At 36.2% G+C, this 18,343-nt stretch overlaps 1 protein-coding gene across 2 annotated transcripts in view; it reads right to left on the bottom strand.

The window, feature by feature from the left end:
- emsy (EMSY transcriptional repressor, BRCA2 interacting) overlaps positions 1 to 18,343 on the bottom strand; it is an 89,315-nt gene that overhangs the window by 18,108 nt on the left and 52,864 nt on the right. For both annotated transcript variants that reach the window (XM_039745432.1, XM_039745433.1), the window contains exons 15-17: positions 15,706 to 15,870; positions 12,874 to 13,029; positions 10,961 to 11,157 (exon numbers count right to left, since the gene is read on the bottom strand). In XM_039745432.1, coding sequence (XP_039601366.1) covers positions 10,961 to 11,157; positions 12,874 to 13,029; positions 15,706 to 15,870 — 518 coding nt within the window. The remainder of the gene's footprint in view (positions 1 to 10,960; positions 11,158 to 12,873; positions 13,030 to 15,705; positions 15,871 to 18,343) is intronic.

Here is an 18,343-nt window from a genome sequence, read left to right as displayed (position 1 = left end):
TCGGCGCCATATTGAACTTTCCAACGTCACTAATTCTCCAACTTCCCGTGTAGGTAGAAGGCTGAAATTTGGCAGGCTCATCCCTTACAGCTTACTTAAAACAGTGAAGCAGGTTTCATTTCGAAATTCTACGCGTAAAGGTCATAAAGGTCAACAACGTCCGCCATGTTGAACTTTCTTATTCATGGCCCCATCTTCACGAAATTTGGTAGGCGGCTTCTCTGTGCTAACCGTAACCAATGTACATACTTATTTCGGTGTTATGACGCCAATGTCAGCCGCCATATTGAACTTTCCAACGTCACTAATTCTCCAACTTCCCATGTAGGTAGAAGGCTGAAATTTGGTACGTATTTTGGTGGTATGATGCCACTGTCGGCCGCCATATTGAACTTTTCAATGGTCTTTGTTACTTATGGGCCCATCTTCAAGAAATTTGGTATGCGGGTTCCCAACGCTAACTGAATCCTACTTACGTACATATATATCGTCCATAGCCTGCAGCTCGGTCACCGTGTGAGGCGGCGTTGGGTCCCCCATCCTAACGACTCCCACGTTGTTGGCTGCCTGCCTATATAAGGCTGTCCGTCGCTCCAGTCTCTACATTCCCTTCCTTGCTTCACCACAGGATTCACGTCTCACTGCTTATAACTACAGCCTTTTTATTTAATCCACGGCTTCTCCGCGGTTTTATTGTTCATTCATTACGATTATAGTTATTGTGTAGGTATTTTAGGCTTACTTTACATTGAACCCATTTCCTTTATCATTCCAACCGTACCCCCATTAACATGTCTATCGAGGTGATCACCATCGATTAAAGAACTGTTACTTAACGAGTGGTTTCCATGCCCGGAGACGGCACCTACCTTTTCCATTCTCTTTGTTACACATTGTACGGCCATATCAGGCTCATTCTTGATATCCGGAGGAACATTGTGTCTAGTGTATTGAATGATTGGGACAGGTTCAAGGTGTGGACTGATGACGGTACAGGAGATAATTATACTACACAGGAGCACTATAAGAGTGAAATGCTTAAGCCCTTCACCTATGCATCTGTATGCGAGTTGATGGCTGCCGCTGAATTGTTCGGGTGTCACTTTCAAGTGTACTGAAATTTTACACCTTTCGACAACCGGCAATGTCTCTTAAACATCTTCGATTCACAGGTGACGATTTGAGTAGTGGACACTTTGATGTTTATGAATGTTTAAACTCTCAAAAGCTGGATGTGAAGTTATCGATGAAACCGGTTGTATACTTACAACGCTTGACAGATGCCGAATGTCTCTTCAACACAAGTCCTACAAATACTGTCGTAATTGAAACAAACCATGAAACTCAAACCGATTATGACAGCAGCAATCCAAGCTGTGAGATTTGAAACAAGATTACGGTTACTGTACGTTGCATGCTCAAGAGTAAGCTCAGCGCACAACTTCGTCATATTACAACCGAAGGGCCGAACACACAATGTGGTATACAAAGAGATCCTTAACAAATAATTATTGGTATATTTTCCCTCAGTTTAAAAAGGTTTAATTTTCTTCTTAATAAAATTTTAAGGCAGTACTTACCACTGCAAGCATGGGTATTTTGCTAGTATATATATATATATATACTATACTATATACAGTGGTGTGAAAAACTATTTGCCCCCTTCCTGATTTCTTATTCTTTTGCATGTTTGTCACACAAAATGTTTCTGATCATCAAACACATTTAACCATTAGTCAAATATAACACAAGTAAACACAAAATGCAGTTTTTAAATGATGGTTTTATTATTTAGGAGAAAAAAATCCAAACCTACATGGCCCTGTGTGAAAAAGTAATTGCCCCTGAACCTAATAACTGGTTGGGTCACCCTTAGCAGCAATAACTGCAATCAAGCGCTTTGCTAACTTGCAATGAGTCTTTTACAGCTCTGGTGGAATTTTGGCCCACTCATCATTGAAGAATTGTTGTAATTCAGCTTTATTTGAGGGTTTTCTAGCATGAACCGCCTTTTTAAGGTCATGCCATAGCATCTCAATTGGATTCAGGTCAGGACTTTGACTAGGCCACTCCAAAGTCTTCATTTTGTTTTCTTCAGCCATTCAGAGGTGGATTTGCTGGTGTGTTTTGGGTCAATGTCCTGTTGCAGCACCCAAGATCGCTTCAGGTTGAGTTGACGAACTGATGGCCGGACATTCTCCTTCAGGATTTTTGGTAGACAGTAGAATTCATGGTTCCATCTATCACAGCAAGCCTTCCAGGTCCTGAAGCAGCAAAACAACCCCAGACCATCACACTACCACCACCATATTTTACTGTTGGTATGATGTTCTTTTCTGAAATGCTGTGTTCCTTTTACGCCAGATATAACATTTGCCTTCCAAAAAGTTCAACTTTTGTCTCATCAGTCCACAAGGTATTTTCCCAAAAGTCTTGGCAATCATTGAGATGTTTCTTAGCAAAATTGAGACGAGCCCTAATGTTCTTTTTGCTTAACAGTGGTTTGCGTCTTGAAATCTGCCATGCAGGCCGTTTTTGCCCAGTCTCTTTCTTATGGTGGAGTCGTGAACACTGACCTTAATTGAGGCAAGTGAGGCTTGCAGTTCTTTAGACGTTGTCCTGGGGTCTTTTGTGACCTCTCAGATGAGTCGTCTCTGCGCTCTTGGGGTAATTTTGGTTGGCCGGCCACTCCTGGGAAGGTTCACCACTGTTCCATGTTTTTGCCATTTGTGGATAATGGCTCTCACTGTGGTTCGCTGGAGTCCCAAAGCTTTAGAAATGGCTTTATAAACTTTACCAGACTGATAGATCTCAATTACTTCTGTTCTCATTTGTTCCTGAATTTCTTTGGATCTTGGCATGATGTCTAGCTTTTGAGGTGCTTTTGGTCTACTTCTCTGTGTCAGGCAGCTCCTATTTAAGGGATTTCTTGATTGAAACAGGTGTGGCAGTAATCAGGCCTGGGGGTGGCTACAGAAATTGAACTCAGGTGTGATACACCACAGTTAGGTTATTTTTTTAACAAGGGGGCAATTACTTTTTCACACAGGGCCATGTAGGTTTGGATTTTTTTTCTCCCTAAATAATAAAAACCATCATTTAAAAACTGCATTTTGTGTTTACTTGTGTTGTATTTGACTAATGGTTAAATATGTTTGATGATCAGAAACATTTTGTGTGACAAACATGCAAAAGAATAAGAAATCAGGAAGGGGGCAAATAGTTTTTCACACCACTGTATATGAGGTAGGTAGGGAAAATTCTGTTACAAAGAACTCCCAGGGACCTAAAGAATATTTCGATGTAATGAGATTCTGTATTTGTTACTATAGTGCTTTCTTTAACTTGCGCCCAGGCGTTTACAATCATTTCGATATCTTCTTTCACGTTAATTTTAATCTCCTACCTACAAGTTATGCTGACAAGAATTTTTCTCAGCATTTCTTTGCGATAATACACTTTCAGGGTGCGAATGATGCCCAAATCCAATGGCTGAAGCACTGCTGCGCATTTGTGTGGGAGGAATTCAACGTGAATATTATCTAAATGGAAGCATGTTGTAGGCAGCACAGTTATCATCAGGAGCCGAATCATCCTTTTCTTCTTCATATTGTGAGGTTTCTGAACTCTTTTGAGATACCCCATGGATGCGGAGTTTGGACTTCGGGATGGTCTTCAGTGTGCTGTCTAGTTGGGGGAGGTCCCAAGAGAGTTTACAAACCTCACATTTTCTTGAATGAGTGCCGCATTAATAGGAATGTTTCTTGAATGAGCATCACTGAACCACATAAAAACTTTTTCGACGTCTTCAAATGCAGCAGTTCACATATGTTTGCAACCCAAGATTTTTCTTCTTTTTTTTTCAAGAAAGTTGAGAGCGTCAATGGTGAAATTCCAAATTCACTGGCAACGTCTTTTTTCTTTTTGTGTGTGTGTGTGTGTGTATATATATCTATACTAATAAAAGGCAAAGCCCTCACCGACTCACTCACTCACTCACTGACTCATCTACTAATCTACTCATAATCACTAATTCTCCAACTTCCCGTGTAGATAGAAGGCTGAAATTTGGCAGGCTCATTCCTTACAGCTTACTTACAAAAGTTCCGCAGGTTTCATTTCGAAATTCTACGCGTAATGGTCATAACTGGAACCTATTTTTTCGTCTATATACTATAATAGACTTCTGCTCGATGCCCATGGGAGGCGGAGTTACGCCTCCCACTTAATTTAGTTCCTGCCCATATAAGGCAATACATACCACTGACAACGTGGTTTACAAAGAGATCCTTAACAGATAGTTATTGGTATATTTTCCCTCAGTTTAAAAAGGTTTTCTTTTCTTAATAAAAATTTAAAAGCAGTTCTCTGTCGCTGCGAAACGCAGGGATTTTGCTATATACAGTATATATATATATATGTAGATATTTATATATATATATATATATGTAGATATGTATAAATATATCTGTATATATATATGTATATCTGTGTATCTATATATATATATATATATATATATATATATATATATATATATATATATATATATATATATATATATATATATATATATATATGTGTGTGTGTGTGTATGAGTAGATATATATATATGTGTGTGTATGTGTAGATATATATATATACAGTGGCTTGCAAAAGTATTCGGTCCCCTTGAACTTTTCCACATTTTGTCACATTACAGCCACAACCATGAATCAATTTTATTGGAATTCCACGTGAAAGACCAATACAAAGTGGTGTACACATGAGAAGTGGAAGGAAAATCATACATGATTCCAAACAATTTTTACAAAAAAATAACTGCAAAGTGGGGTGTGTGTAATTATTCTGCCCCCTTTGGTCTGAGTGCAGTCAGCTGCCCATAGACATTGCCTGATGAGTGCTAATGACTAAATAGAGTGCACCTGTGTGTAATCTAATGTCAGTACAAATACAGCTGCTCTGTGATGGCCTCAGAGGTTGTCTAAGAGAATATTGGGAGCAACAACACCATAAAGTCCAAAAAACACACCAGACAGGTCAGGGATAAAGTTATTGAGAAATTTAAAGCAGGCTTATGCTACAAAAAGATTTCCAAACCCTTGAACATCTCACGGAGCACTGTTCAAGCGATCATTCAGAAATGGAAAAAGTATGGCACAACTGTAAACCTACCAAGACAAGGCCGTCCACCTAAACTCACAGGCCGAACAAGGAAAGCGCTGATCAGAAATGCAGCCAAGAGGCCCATGGTGACTCTGGACGAGCTGCAGATATCTACAGCTCAGGTGGGGGAATCTGTCCATAGGACAACTATTAGTCGTGCACTGCACAAAGTTGGCCTTTATGGAAGAGTGGCAAGAAGAAAGCCGTTGTTAACAGAAAACCATAAGAAGTCCCGTTTGCAGTTTGCCACAAGCCTTGTGGGGGACACAGCAAACATGTGGAAGAAGGTGCTCTGGTCAGATGAGGCCAAAATGGAACATTTTGGCCAAATTGCAAAACGCTATGTGTGGCGGAAAACTAACACTGCACATCACTCTGAACACACCATCCCCACTGTCAAATATGATGATGGTGGCAGCATCATGCTCTGGGGGTGCTTCTCTTCAGCAGGGACAGGGAAGCTGGTCAGAGTTGATGGGAAGATGGATGGAGCCAAATACAGGGCAATCTTGGAAGAAAACTTCTTGGAGTCTGCAAAAGACTTGAGACTGGGGCGGAGGTTCACCTTCCAGCAGGACAACAACCTTAAACATAAAGCAAGGGCAACAATGGAATGGTTTAAAACAAAAAATATCCATGTGTTAGAGTCCAGATCTAAATCCAATCGAGAATCTGTGGCAAGATCTGAAAACTGCTGTTCACAAACGCTGTCCATCTAATCTGACTGAGCTGGAGCTGTTTTGCAAAGAAGAATGGGCAAGGATTTCAGTCTCTAGATGTGCAAAGCTGGTAGAGACATACCCTAAAAGACTGGCAGCTGTAATTGCGGCAAAAGGTGGTTCTACAAAGTATTGACTCCGGGGCTGAATAATTACGCACACCCCACTTTTCAGTTATTTATTTGTAAAAATTGTTTGGAATCATGTATGATTTTCGTTCCACTTCTCACGCGTACACCACTTTGTATTGGTCTTTCACGTGGAATTCCAATAAAATTGATTCATGTTTGTGGCTGTAATGTGACAAAATGTGGAATAGTTCAAGGGGGCTTTGCAAGCTTTGTATGTATATGTTTATGTGTGTGTGTGTGTGTGTGTATATATATATATATATATATATATATATGACAGCAACACTCATAACAGTGACAAAACAATTACATTGACAATCATGTTACGTTATTTTTAAAATGTTTCCTTTTCTTTTTCATAACTTCTTTAACACACTACTTCTCTGCTGTGAAGTGCAGGTATTTTGCTAGTTGTATAATAATTAGCTCTAGGGCCCAAGTTGCCTCTAAACATTTTCCCAGCGACAGACAGATTAGAGAAAGACAAAATTTAATAAATCATCAATTAGTCTAATAATTGTTAAATTCAGGACTATGTGTAAAATTTAATCTTCAAGATAAACTGTTATATAAAACACATGAAATGTTTTAAAAAAAATCAATTAAAATTAAATTATATGCTCTTTTAAAGAAGTAACACAGAAAACATGATTTGGTGTTTAAATGCCCAGTAACATTTTGTGATTGAATGGGGGTTTAAAAAAACAAAAAAAAAAATGCCTAAAAACTGTTTCACTAGAAATGGACTGATATTTACACACACAGCACACTGAGATTTAGTAGTGTTTGCTAATTAATTAAACAGAACTGTTCAAACAAATTTCAAATTCCAGCAGGCACCAGTGATAAACTGAATTCTTTCCAGGGATTAACTGGATTTGGGTCAATTCTTTGACTGGAACACCCAAGAACATTTACATTTCAATTTAAAAGTCAGTCCAGTTGCTCATAGTTGTTGCAATGCTAACAAGTAAATATGTATCTGTGCATTTTGTGGATTCTCGCAAAGGCCAACAGGTTTTCCTCCAAAATATTTTGGTGTTTTGCTGTATGATTCTCCTTCTATCCTTACAAATGCTCAGCACTTGATAAAGGGGACGTCAACTGTAACAGAACATTAATCCCCTCTTTTATAGTCAGGTTTGTATTGTCTAGATCAGTGGTTTTTAAACTGGGGGCACTCCTAGCATGATTGGCGTTCAAAAAAAAAAAATCCATTACAACTTTGAAGATTGTTTTTAAATTGTCTCACATAGTTTTTACATAGACATAACTGAAACTGTTGCATGAATGTAGTCCTCTATCAGTGTAGTTCTAGACTAGTGCTGCAATTCTCACCCAGAGGCCTAGAGAGTGGGCCTTAAAAAAGACCGTTCTTTAACAATGGACAAAACCCAAGTCTCAATGCTATGCTGCATTTCAGTTACACCAATCCATCTCAGAGTGTTCCTGCAGCAAGTCTTCACCTGACCTTGTCCTCCTATTCCGTGCCCACCATCTGTGCCAATTCCTTCCCGTGGGGTCCGAGGTCACTGCTCTGTCTTACTCATCACCTCTCTGAGCCATTCAACTGCAGGATGATGACTGCTCAGGAACAACACATTGAATTTTTGCAAAACAGAGCATCATAACAGGAGAGTGCTGTCTTTATCAACTCAATGCAAGCAGTCTGCAAAGCATCTTCCTCATTAACGCACTCACTCATCATTTTCAGAACAGTTTTGGAAATTTGCAGACTGCTACAGAAGGAATGTATTGAGGAAGAAATACAAATGTTAACAATTATAAATAATAAAATTAACATATCTAGTATTTCATTTTAATTCTGTAAATGCAATATTAATAAACAGCAGAAAGCTTTGAGTTGCTAATGTTTGACAACCTTCATCATTCCTTAAAAAAATAAATACAGCAATGGGCTGAACCTAGAAGAAGAACTGGGCAGCCATGAAACAGACCCAGCATTTACATTAACTCTGAACCAATTATAAGTCATTTTTCTCTTTTTTGACCAAACATTGTATGTAAATTGCGAGTTACTTTACTCCTGGTTTTGATCTGGAATCAAATGTAATTGTATACTTTTTTTAAAAATGTAAAGTATTGAAAGGCCTTTTTGCCATATCAAATTGCACCAGCATTATTCTTGTTAAAGAAAACCAAAACGATGTTGTTAATGAAAAAAAAACAATTTTTGTTAACTAAAACAAAAAAAAAAAGAAAAAATGAAAAGTAGAAATAAAGAAAAATGAGGAAATACAATTTTGATTTTCACCACACTAGTCTTTGCGCATAATGTACATGTGAATAACCAGTTGTCAGTACAGTATATTTATTAATTATTATTTAATACCACACAGTCATAAATTTGGTTAGGGAGAGGCACTGATTTGTGTACATGTATTACTCACTGCCAGCGTATGAATCTGTACATTTCATTGGTCATTTCATCGAACAGCAAGCTTTGCTTTCTAGAACCAAGAGCAAATACCAAAGCCTCATCATTTGTCAATGACTTATTCTATGGACTTCACTTGCCATAACTAACGATCAGTCACAGATGATCCATCATCAGTGAATGACAGGCAACTTGCACTAAATTTCAATGAAAAGGTGCTTAAATTAGAACACCCCACACATTACTTTGGAAGATGACACTTATATGTTTAGTTTTAATCAGGTTATTAGTACTGATGTTCCAACATGGGTTGCACTGCGCATTCCATCACACTGTTGTGATGAACGTCTATATGTTAGATGCTTCGTTGATAAGAAATGGATGGACTACAATAGTCATAATATATTTTGAATGCTGCAGTATTGTAAATTTTTTAAGAGACAATTGTGATGTGCTCCGATTTGGAGGTCGCCAGCACTGTTAATTCTGAAATACATCAACCCTCTCAGTTTATTTTAACAAGAGCAATGTACCAAATCTGTTTTGTATGGAAATAAACTCTGTAATAACAAACACGTTTCTTTATCTGATATTTCTGTGCTTAATATATGGCTCACTAGTGGCAAAGCATTAGAGCTATCAGATTCATTGCAAACTGAAGTCTTGATAGGTCACCTAAAATTACATTAATTTGTATCCCGTGTTATTAATGTTACCTTTTCTTTTATTTCTATTGTATTCCTTTGACTATTTGTGAAGCACTTTGAACATTCAAAAGGTGTTATATAAATAAAATAAATTATTATTATATAGTGGCATGAGTTCATGTTTGATTGCTAAACTGGCCAGTGTCTATAGGGAGTTTGCATGTTCTCCCCATTTAAATGTGGACTGTGTGTGCTTAATTTCAGACATTGTTTATTAGCTGAATATTAGAAGTGTGTCATTAAGTACATTCAGTTGCCAAATTCTGTTTATTCCTAAACATATTGTTAAATTACACCTTCCAAATTTAGGCCCACAGGAAGCCACCCAGGTTTTGCATGTTACTTATTAAGTGAAAGATCTGAGATGTTGCTATAACAGATGTTCAGTATTTAATGTAAATGGTATGCTTGTAGAAATGCTCTCTATTGAACTTTAATGAACTCTATTTTTGCAATTATTGTTATCACAGTTCAAGTAGTAATGCTAATACAAAGTAAGAATTCCCTGCAAAATACACTTTCAATGCTTTGAAATGGGTAGATAACATATAGTCTGCATCAGGAGATACCAAAATAAAAGTGTGTGTGTGTGTCGGTGATCTTACTCCTCGCAAAGAAAATCTCTAAAATGAAAAAAAAAGCCGTAATTGAAATTAAACAAAGATTTGGTTAAACTTGTTGCAGATTAAGGTAACAAATAACACCTGTTATTTCATTCTTGCATGTTAAATTATTCTGGAAGCCTTGAACTGTCATATTATCTAGAAAAGTACAAGTACAGACAGTACAATTGTGGGTATTTAATTGATACATACAACATGACTGATTTATAATTTGGCAACTATAAAGAAAACATTTTTTACACTTATAAACTTGTCTATGTGGACATTTTGGTGAGTAATAAAATATAGCAAAAATTAAAGGTTAAAGTAAATAAAAACAAAAAAGAACAAAAAGTAAAATTTAAAAAAAGGCGAAAAAATAAAGCTAAATAAAAAGTTTAAGGAATTAAATCAAAAATTAAAACTAAAAAATATCTTAAAACTAGAAAAAACACTGAATTGCAGAACTGTTTTCACATTTAAAATACTTTCAAAAGCTTTTGGCGTACACATGGAAAATTAAAAAACTTAGACCCAAACAAAAATAATTAACAATCTTGAAGAAATATCATCTTCAGGTTTACATAATAAGAGTTCAGTACCTAAAAATTTAAGATAAAAAATGAGGATACATCAAAACATTTCAATTCCTGCAAAATTAAAGTACCTCAGCCAAGAGTTATCACATGATGTTTTATCACCTATTCATCAAAAGTCTGTTAAAGTTTGAATAATACGTTTTATATTGTCCAAATCATGCTGCGGGAATGCTGTTGGCACTAACATCCAAAATAATGCTCAGCTTTGCATCACTGGCTTTATATTAATGTGGTCTCATGACCGGGTGACATAACATTGGGGTTGGGTGATATGGGCTGGGGATGACCTTGGAATAAAAAAGTTTGGGAACCACCTGCTCTTTTCTGGATTTCCACTATGCATGTACATTAAGGTTTAACACTGAAGGACCAAAACGGTATTGTTTTTCAGCAGTTTTTGGGAACCTCTGAGTAGAATATCTATTCTATACATGGTGCCCACAAGTTCCAACATGTAAATACTTGTAAAAGTCTGCTTTATTATTCCTTGGTTTCAAACTAAGAAGCTAAAATGATGGCAAATTATGAACTACAGGTATGATTAAAATTTTACAGAAGGGTGTTTGGAGGAGACAGCATTTATAAAAGAATGACATTTTTCTCAGCATAAATGATATTAACGATTGCCTCAAAATTACCTGCTGCATAATGCGTGTAACCGTGACTGCAGAAGATGTTGGAAGAGATTTTACAACCACTGGGGTCTGTCCTGTCTGTGTCTGAGCTTGTGACCGTTGTAAAGATGACTGCTGCTGAGTAGCCGACAAAAGAGATGTCAGGGCCATTTCTCCACTACTGATGCTTGCCGAAGATAGCACAGGTTTTGTGGACTTACCTTTGAGAAGAACACAAAGTAAAAATCAATGGCTATATCTAAGCTATTACAAATCTGACAAAGCTTTTAGACTAAATGTATTCATCTGCCACACTCTGGTTTGACTTCAAACATTTGAAATAATTAAATATACTGAACTGGAGTTAGTCTAAATAATTATGATAGTAATAGGGTTTCAGCTAATTCTGAAATTACAATATCATATTGTCTTTTTAATTTTTTTAACTACCTAAACTTAAGTTTACATATCTCTTTAATGTTTTACTGTTGAAGGATCTCTTTAAAAAGATGATGATAATAATAAATAATATTAACACAAAATTAAAATGCGCAAAGAAAATAATACAAAAACATAACTGAATTCAAAAGGCATTGGATTAGTTTGTATAAAAACAAGAATAAGGCAAGTAGGAGTAAGAAAACATTACAAAGCTAGATCAAATGAATGACTGATTTATTGATCTACAGTCAAGACAGGCATGATGGTTTTTAGCATTAGGTCAAACCAACCCAGTTGGTAATTTCACTGGTTTTGCTATAAGATATGGGCATACAAACTCTGAATGGTTGCACCTCCTACGAAGCACAGTACATCTGCTCCTATAGGGAGGCAATAGGTCATTGAGAGAATGATGCAAATCTGTCAAATACAATCATAGCTAGACTCCTACAATATTTCACACTTGTATTTCCATAATTGTGTCATAGATTTAGACAGATTTGGACTGTTGTCCTCATTGTCTCCTTATGTGACTCACAGATGATTCAATGCCCGTCTGTGTAGGCCTGACACTAGTCCAGACATGGCCGCTGAAGGTATGCAGTCAATTCCAAGTGTCATAATGGGTGCCACAATTGGAGTCCCATTTCAGCAAGTCAGTGGCTCATTTATTGATCCAGTTCTCAGCATCAGTGAATGATGTCACCTCTCTTTAAATGGTATGGGCCAATGAAGTCAACTGTCATAGCCTTTGAAATAATCAGTCAAGTCTCTGGTAAACTTGCTCTGCATGTCACAGATCTCACAGACCTCAATATCATATTCTATAATATTGTTTCTGTACAAATTAGGCAGTTTTATTTTTCTTCAAATATTCAGTGTCAATGAAGACTCTTGACCATAATTTTGCAGTTTAAACAACAGGCATATGGATTGCATTCGATAATGACGGTTTGAGATTCTAAAAAATTCTGTCATCACTAGCAAAAATATTTAAACAACAGAAGTTTAAAAAGGAACTTCAAATGTAAAATGTAAAACATTCCTTTAAGTAATGGGTATAATAAACTTGTAAGCAACAGTGCAATCATTAAGTACTCAATATCTGTAAGATTTTGTAGATAATTAAATTATTAAATGTTGTGGAAAAACAGCGAACAGCTGCTACTACATCAGTCATAGACCCAGAGACAATTTGTTAATTTACATAAAGTCTAATTCAGAAGTCCATATTCAACTAGGGTAACTATACTCATAAAACATTATGCTTTACTACATTATACTAAGAACAACAATTATGCTAATAAATACAGCAAAGGCTTTCTTTCTCAGGACAATGATGTTTTTCTTGTAAACCTAGAGGAGATAATGTTGGTGTGTCAGCTGAAGGCTATTAAATGTACTCCATCAAAGATGTTGCAGGGCTGGCTAAGCTTTGTATCAACTGGTATGCTCTAGTAAGGGTAGATTGTAAATGGAAGTCAAACTATTCATACCGGATGGGTTATATTCAGTAACCATATCAGATTCAACACTGCTGATAACAGGGCTTTCTGGGGACTGTCTCTTTTCCTGAGCAACCTGGATTGGGACAGCCATCTGACTCAGATCAATCGTATGTTGCCTGGGTTTGGACTCTCCCTTTTCCTTTACTGTAAGTAAACAAAAATAAATTAATTTAATAATGAAAAACGTTTAAAGGATTGATGAAAGGATGAGGAAAGAGAGAGAAAAAAAAAGAGCAAAGCAGTTATTCCTAGAGGTAAGGAATAGGAAATGTTTATAATAAAACTAATTTAAACTACAGATTCAGCCACGAAGGGACTCTTGTTTTTATGTTAAAGTTTCTTGTTCATTCGTGATATATATTTAAAGCCTTTCATAAATTATATTTTAACATCAATTGATTTAATAAAACAGCACGTTTAACAGTTTTTAGTCATAAAACAGTGACAGACACCACCATGTATGTAGTAGGACACAACTCATTAGACTTAAGTTCTCATAAATGACAGTATATAATCTGAAGGGGCTGTCCACTCAGTGATTAACTGTAAATCTCTATAGATATTTGAGTTTTAAAGACAGGGCTCTTGACAAATTAATATGAAGGAAGATAGTTCAATAGTGTGATCCTATGTGAAGGAGCTTCTTGTTTGCGGACTTCTTTCATTTTCTAGAAGTATTAATTATAAAGTATTTGAGGAAAAATACATCTCTTTTGTATGTTCTGAGAATACAACTGGACGAACTGACATGTGAATTATGTGGCACAAGTAATGTGATTTTTTTTTTCAGGGACATTTTTGATATTGTTTTGTGTTGCACAGCATTGGTCACTATAGACTCCCATTGTATCAGAAATGTTATCAGCGTTCTCCATGAAAATATTTTTTTTTTTTGTGGCCATCACTGCAAATTGTAAGGGGTACGTATCATATAGAAAATCTATATTTTTGGTATCTTTAAATATCACATGGCCACCACCAGTAAAGAATGACCAGCTGATCTTAATATCAGAACATGTTACAGATATTGAGTTGTCAAATTTGACTTGGCTATTTCAAAACTCAAAAATTCTTCCTTATAGTTTAAAAAATAAAATATTTGTTTTAGGTCACTGTTTTTTTAGTATAACTGTATTTCTTCTGAAAGATACTGAAATTCTCTTACAAATTAAGTTTTGGTCCAAATCCTGTTTTACGAATTGATTGTTTGATATGGTACACCAAAATAGCACATGTAAAGATTTTCAGAATTGTAAGTATCAATTACTTTTTTCAAAATTCTATAAGCACCCAACCCCAACTCCTTACAATTCTATGATTAATTATTTCTAAAAGTCAACTGATGGATGGATGGATGGATGGATATTTGGCAAGCAGAAAAAAAAACCCAGTTTTTTGTATTTAACATGCTATGGGGATGTTGTTTTAAACAGAATATTATTTCACCTACTGTAACTGCTATTAAAAAAACACCTTGTTCTGAGATTAATCTTTGATCTGTTAAATTACCAGAACTAAATATGGTTTCTCCATTAGTGTTCAGGAGTAGTGTAGCTATTGCACAGAAGCAAACAACTTGTTCTATATGTACAGGGTACAGCACATTAAATGGCCAATACGATATGTTGCGGGTATGGTTTGAAAACTGTTTGCCCTCCATGCCTTACCAACTGCAAGGCAAATCATCAACTGGGACTAATCTGTAGTCATAGGGACAAGAAATAGAATATTTTATTTCAATTTTGCTTGTGGGGGATATAATAGAACCTCCCATAAGCTATGCATTAATAAATAGGCAAATATTTTAACATAACTAAGAAAATACTTATATCAATTTAACATATCCTTACTAACTAAAAAAATGGCTCTAATTAATCAGGTGTGGGCTTGGCATGCCCTGTCCTACTCAAAAAAATTAAAAGAAGAAAAAAAAATCCCAGTTTTGCTTTAATGTTCTTCACATTAAGGTTCACATGAAATATAACAAAGCCAGATCAAATGAGTTTTCACAACTCCAGAAAATGATTTTCAAAACTTAAAAAACTGGAAAGGGTCATAAAAGACATTGTCCCCTAACAATGTGGAGGTTCATTGGTCTGTAATGCCTAATGAAACAGGTGATAAGTAAAGATCTGCAGGATTCTTTTGCATTGAATAACATGTCCATCAATTAATGATAAGAAAAAACACTTAACAAGAAAAGTGTTTGCATGAGGTAAGCATTTAGTAAAATTTTTCCATAAAAAACAATGCTGCCTATTTCAAGTTTGAGAATGAACATCTGGATATTGTACAACACCACTGATCTGTACAAGACATCTCAGAAATATTAATGAACTGGAACTGCTCTGCAAAGAGTACCTTTGAAATCTCGTGCAGCTGTGATCAGCAGCTATAGGAAGCATTTGGTGAAGGGAACTACGGTAAAGGAGGTACCACTTGTTAATAAATCTAACCAGGTTTCCAACTTCCTCCATACTAAACCTTGAATATTTTTTAAATTATTTTCAATAAGAATAGACAGTGCAAAATTGTGTGTGGTTATGTATTTAATTCATCTATTATTTATTAATATGTCTGAAGATCAAATCACATTTTAGAAACCATTTTTAAAGGGATCCTGAAAATTCTAAAAGTGTGCTCACAATTTTATACAGACAAATGTGTCACAGAAACTTGGCATAGCTGTAGTGAAAAAAATTGTGTTTTTCTAGAAAACACACTAGAACAATTAAATGCATTATTATACTGATTGTATCACCTCTGTCAAAGAAGTGGGCCTACGCCTCAAACATAAAAACAAGCAATAGGAATTATTACCTGTTGTCTGCTGCAGTTCTAGTAATGCTTTTATGGTGGAGGTTGCTGACTGAGACTCTCCAGAGACATCCTGATAAATTATTGTGGGGGCAGATTCCACAGCAACCTCGTGCTCACCCCAGTCAGATCCTCTTGATGTAATTACATGTACTACAGGTTGTGAGTCTATAAATAAAAATAAATGTAAGGAGACAAATATAAGGAATTAGAAAGGAGCCTTTTCTGTTAAAACATTCTTGATCAATAAACAGCTTTATAAGAAGAAATAAACTTTGCTGCAATATGAAGATGTATTTGTGTCATAATCTGGCAAATATAAAAAAAAATATTTAACAACATAATTTTTTTCTTAATTTGTATTTGAGTAGAAATACTTTTCTGTAATTCAACAGGGGGTTGCCTGGTACTATAGACAAGTGCAATATAACATTTTTTTTTCATTTTATCAGTAGGCACAGGAAAGGCGCTAACCCTGTATGAAGCAATAGCTCATCACAGTTCCCTTTCCTGCAATAATCCAACAGGTACAATCAAGAGTCATCAATTTACTTAGTATGGGCATCACTGGGCTGTCACAACAACACTCAAGTAGAAAAAAACAATCCACACAGACAAGAAAGTGTAAGCAAAGTGTTCTGCATTCTTTTCTTTTGTCAATTACTTCAATTAAAATAGTCTAAAACCATTCTCAAACTAACGGAGGCAACAAACTATTAAAGAATGTTGCTTTCATATCTTTTATATTCTAGGTCAATGCTGAAAATAAGGCTGACTGGTTTAAAATTACTCTTAATCATTTTAGCTTACTTCTTATTGGAAAGAACATTTGTAATTTTTGGTCTTAATGTACATGTTAATGTATGTGTCCTATGATTGCTAGAACAACAGTTTAGAAATAACATCCCTTCAGCCCAAGGAGTTTTGTCTATCTTTAAATAACCTAATTTCTCTTATTTAAACCTAAAGTATTTTTTTCTTCATATTATATTAATAACTTTATAACTTATGTGTATTGTAATCGTATCATTGTTACATGCATATTCACATACAAGTACAAGCAGACACAGTGGATTCAGAATGTATTTAGAAGCCTTCTCTTTCTTTCAACTTTGCGGTGTAGAATTTTAAATTAATAAATTGGCTATTTTTGCCTATCAATCTATACTCAATGACCAATTATGACAAAGTCACAACAAGTTTTCAGAAAAGTTTGCAATTTTATTCATGTAAGTATTCAGACCCTTTAGTACTTTGCAAGATACCCTTCAGCAGCATTTAAGGCTTTCAATTTTCTTGAGTAAGTTTCTACAAACATTTCACACCTGGATTTGGGCATTTTATCCCATTCCTCAATGTGTGGCACTTTGGTGCCCCGGTGTCCACAGTGCAGATCTGCTCTGATATTAGTGGACACCAAGCCATGGGGAAAGCAAAAGAAATATCAAAGAACCTGCGAGAAAAGGTTGTTGAATTGTATAAATCAAGAAAATTACATAAAAAGATATCCAAAGATCTGAAAATGCATGACAGTAGTGTTCAAACTTAGGGGTTCTGTTAATACCAAGCCATGGTCAGGCAGACTGAATAAGATGGTCTGCAAACAATAGGTGTTGAAACAAAAAGGTACTGGAACAAAAATAGGCTGAATGCTTACATAAACCATATTTACACATGTACCACGCACACATGTTTTCACGAAAAATAGCATTACAAAATCAGGTGCGCATTATACACGAGGAAATGGAATTCTGTAATGTTAACTTCTTCTGCTTGGGCTCGCTTGCTCTCTCTCTCTCTTTCTTGCTCATGCACTCGCGCTCTCTCTCGCTCTCCCTTTTTAAACACTACCTATACAATCACAACGTGCGTCATACATGGGGCAAAATGATTTTTGCGATTCTTTGTAAAAAATTAGGGTATGCGTCTTACACGAGGGCGCATGGTACACGAGTAATTACGGCATATATAATTATACATATATAATTATACAGTAGACTCCCGCGAAGTCACGATTCAGAGTTCGTGGCCTCAGTCATTCGCGGATTTTTCCATAGAACCTAACTAATAATTGTTAGCAGAAACTGCAAATATCCTCTGCAATTTTTATGGCTTTTGTCGTGGCAATACTGTACTGTAGAGAGAACTGGAAGCAACTGTAGAGAAAGCCGTGAGTTGACAGGGTGAAAGTAGCCAATAGAATTTGAAACTGCAACTCCCAGCAGTCCCTGCAGTGGCTCTGCTTTGTCTTCTGCTGAGGTTGCTGGGGCTGTTGAAGTGAAATGATGTCAGCACAGCTTTTAAAAAGGGGGCCACCTGAAACTGGAAAGGGCCTTACAGTCCGCAATCTCAATTACTCCACGCGAGCCGGGAATAGCGGGGGCACCAGCTACAGTAGAGCCTGATGCTTCACCTACGGTACAAGAAAGCACTATTAAAATGTCTAAACTGGAGGTGATGCTCGCTGAGATCGTACAAGATATAAAGAAAACCGAGAAGGCAAATGAGAAAGCAAGGGCAAAGGCACATGAGAGGCTGAAACAAGAGTTGCTGGAATTGAAACAGGAATGGCAGCAAGCAAACGAAATGCAACGGTTGATGCTGCAAAAGGCAAATGAAAGGCTGCGACAAGAAATGCGAC

This window comes from Polypterus senegalus, chromosome 2 (assembly GCF_016835505.1).
Source record: "Polypterus senegalus isolate Bchr_013 chromosome 2, ASM1683550v1, whole genome shotgun sequence".
NCBI classification, from domain to species: domain Eukaryota; kingdom Metazoa; phylum Chordata; class Cladistia; order Polypteriformes; family Polypteridae; genus Polypterus; species Polypterus senegalus.
Note: the sequence above shows the minus strand (reverse complement) of the source record. Positions and strands in the feature narration are given on the sequence as shown.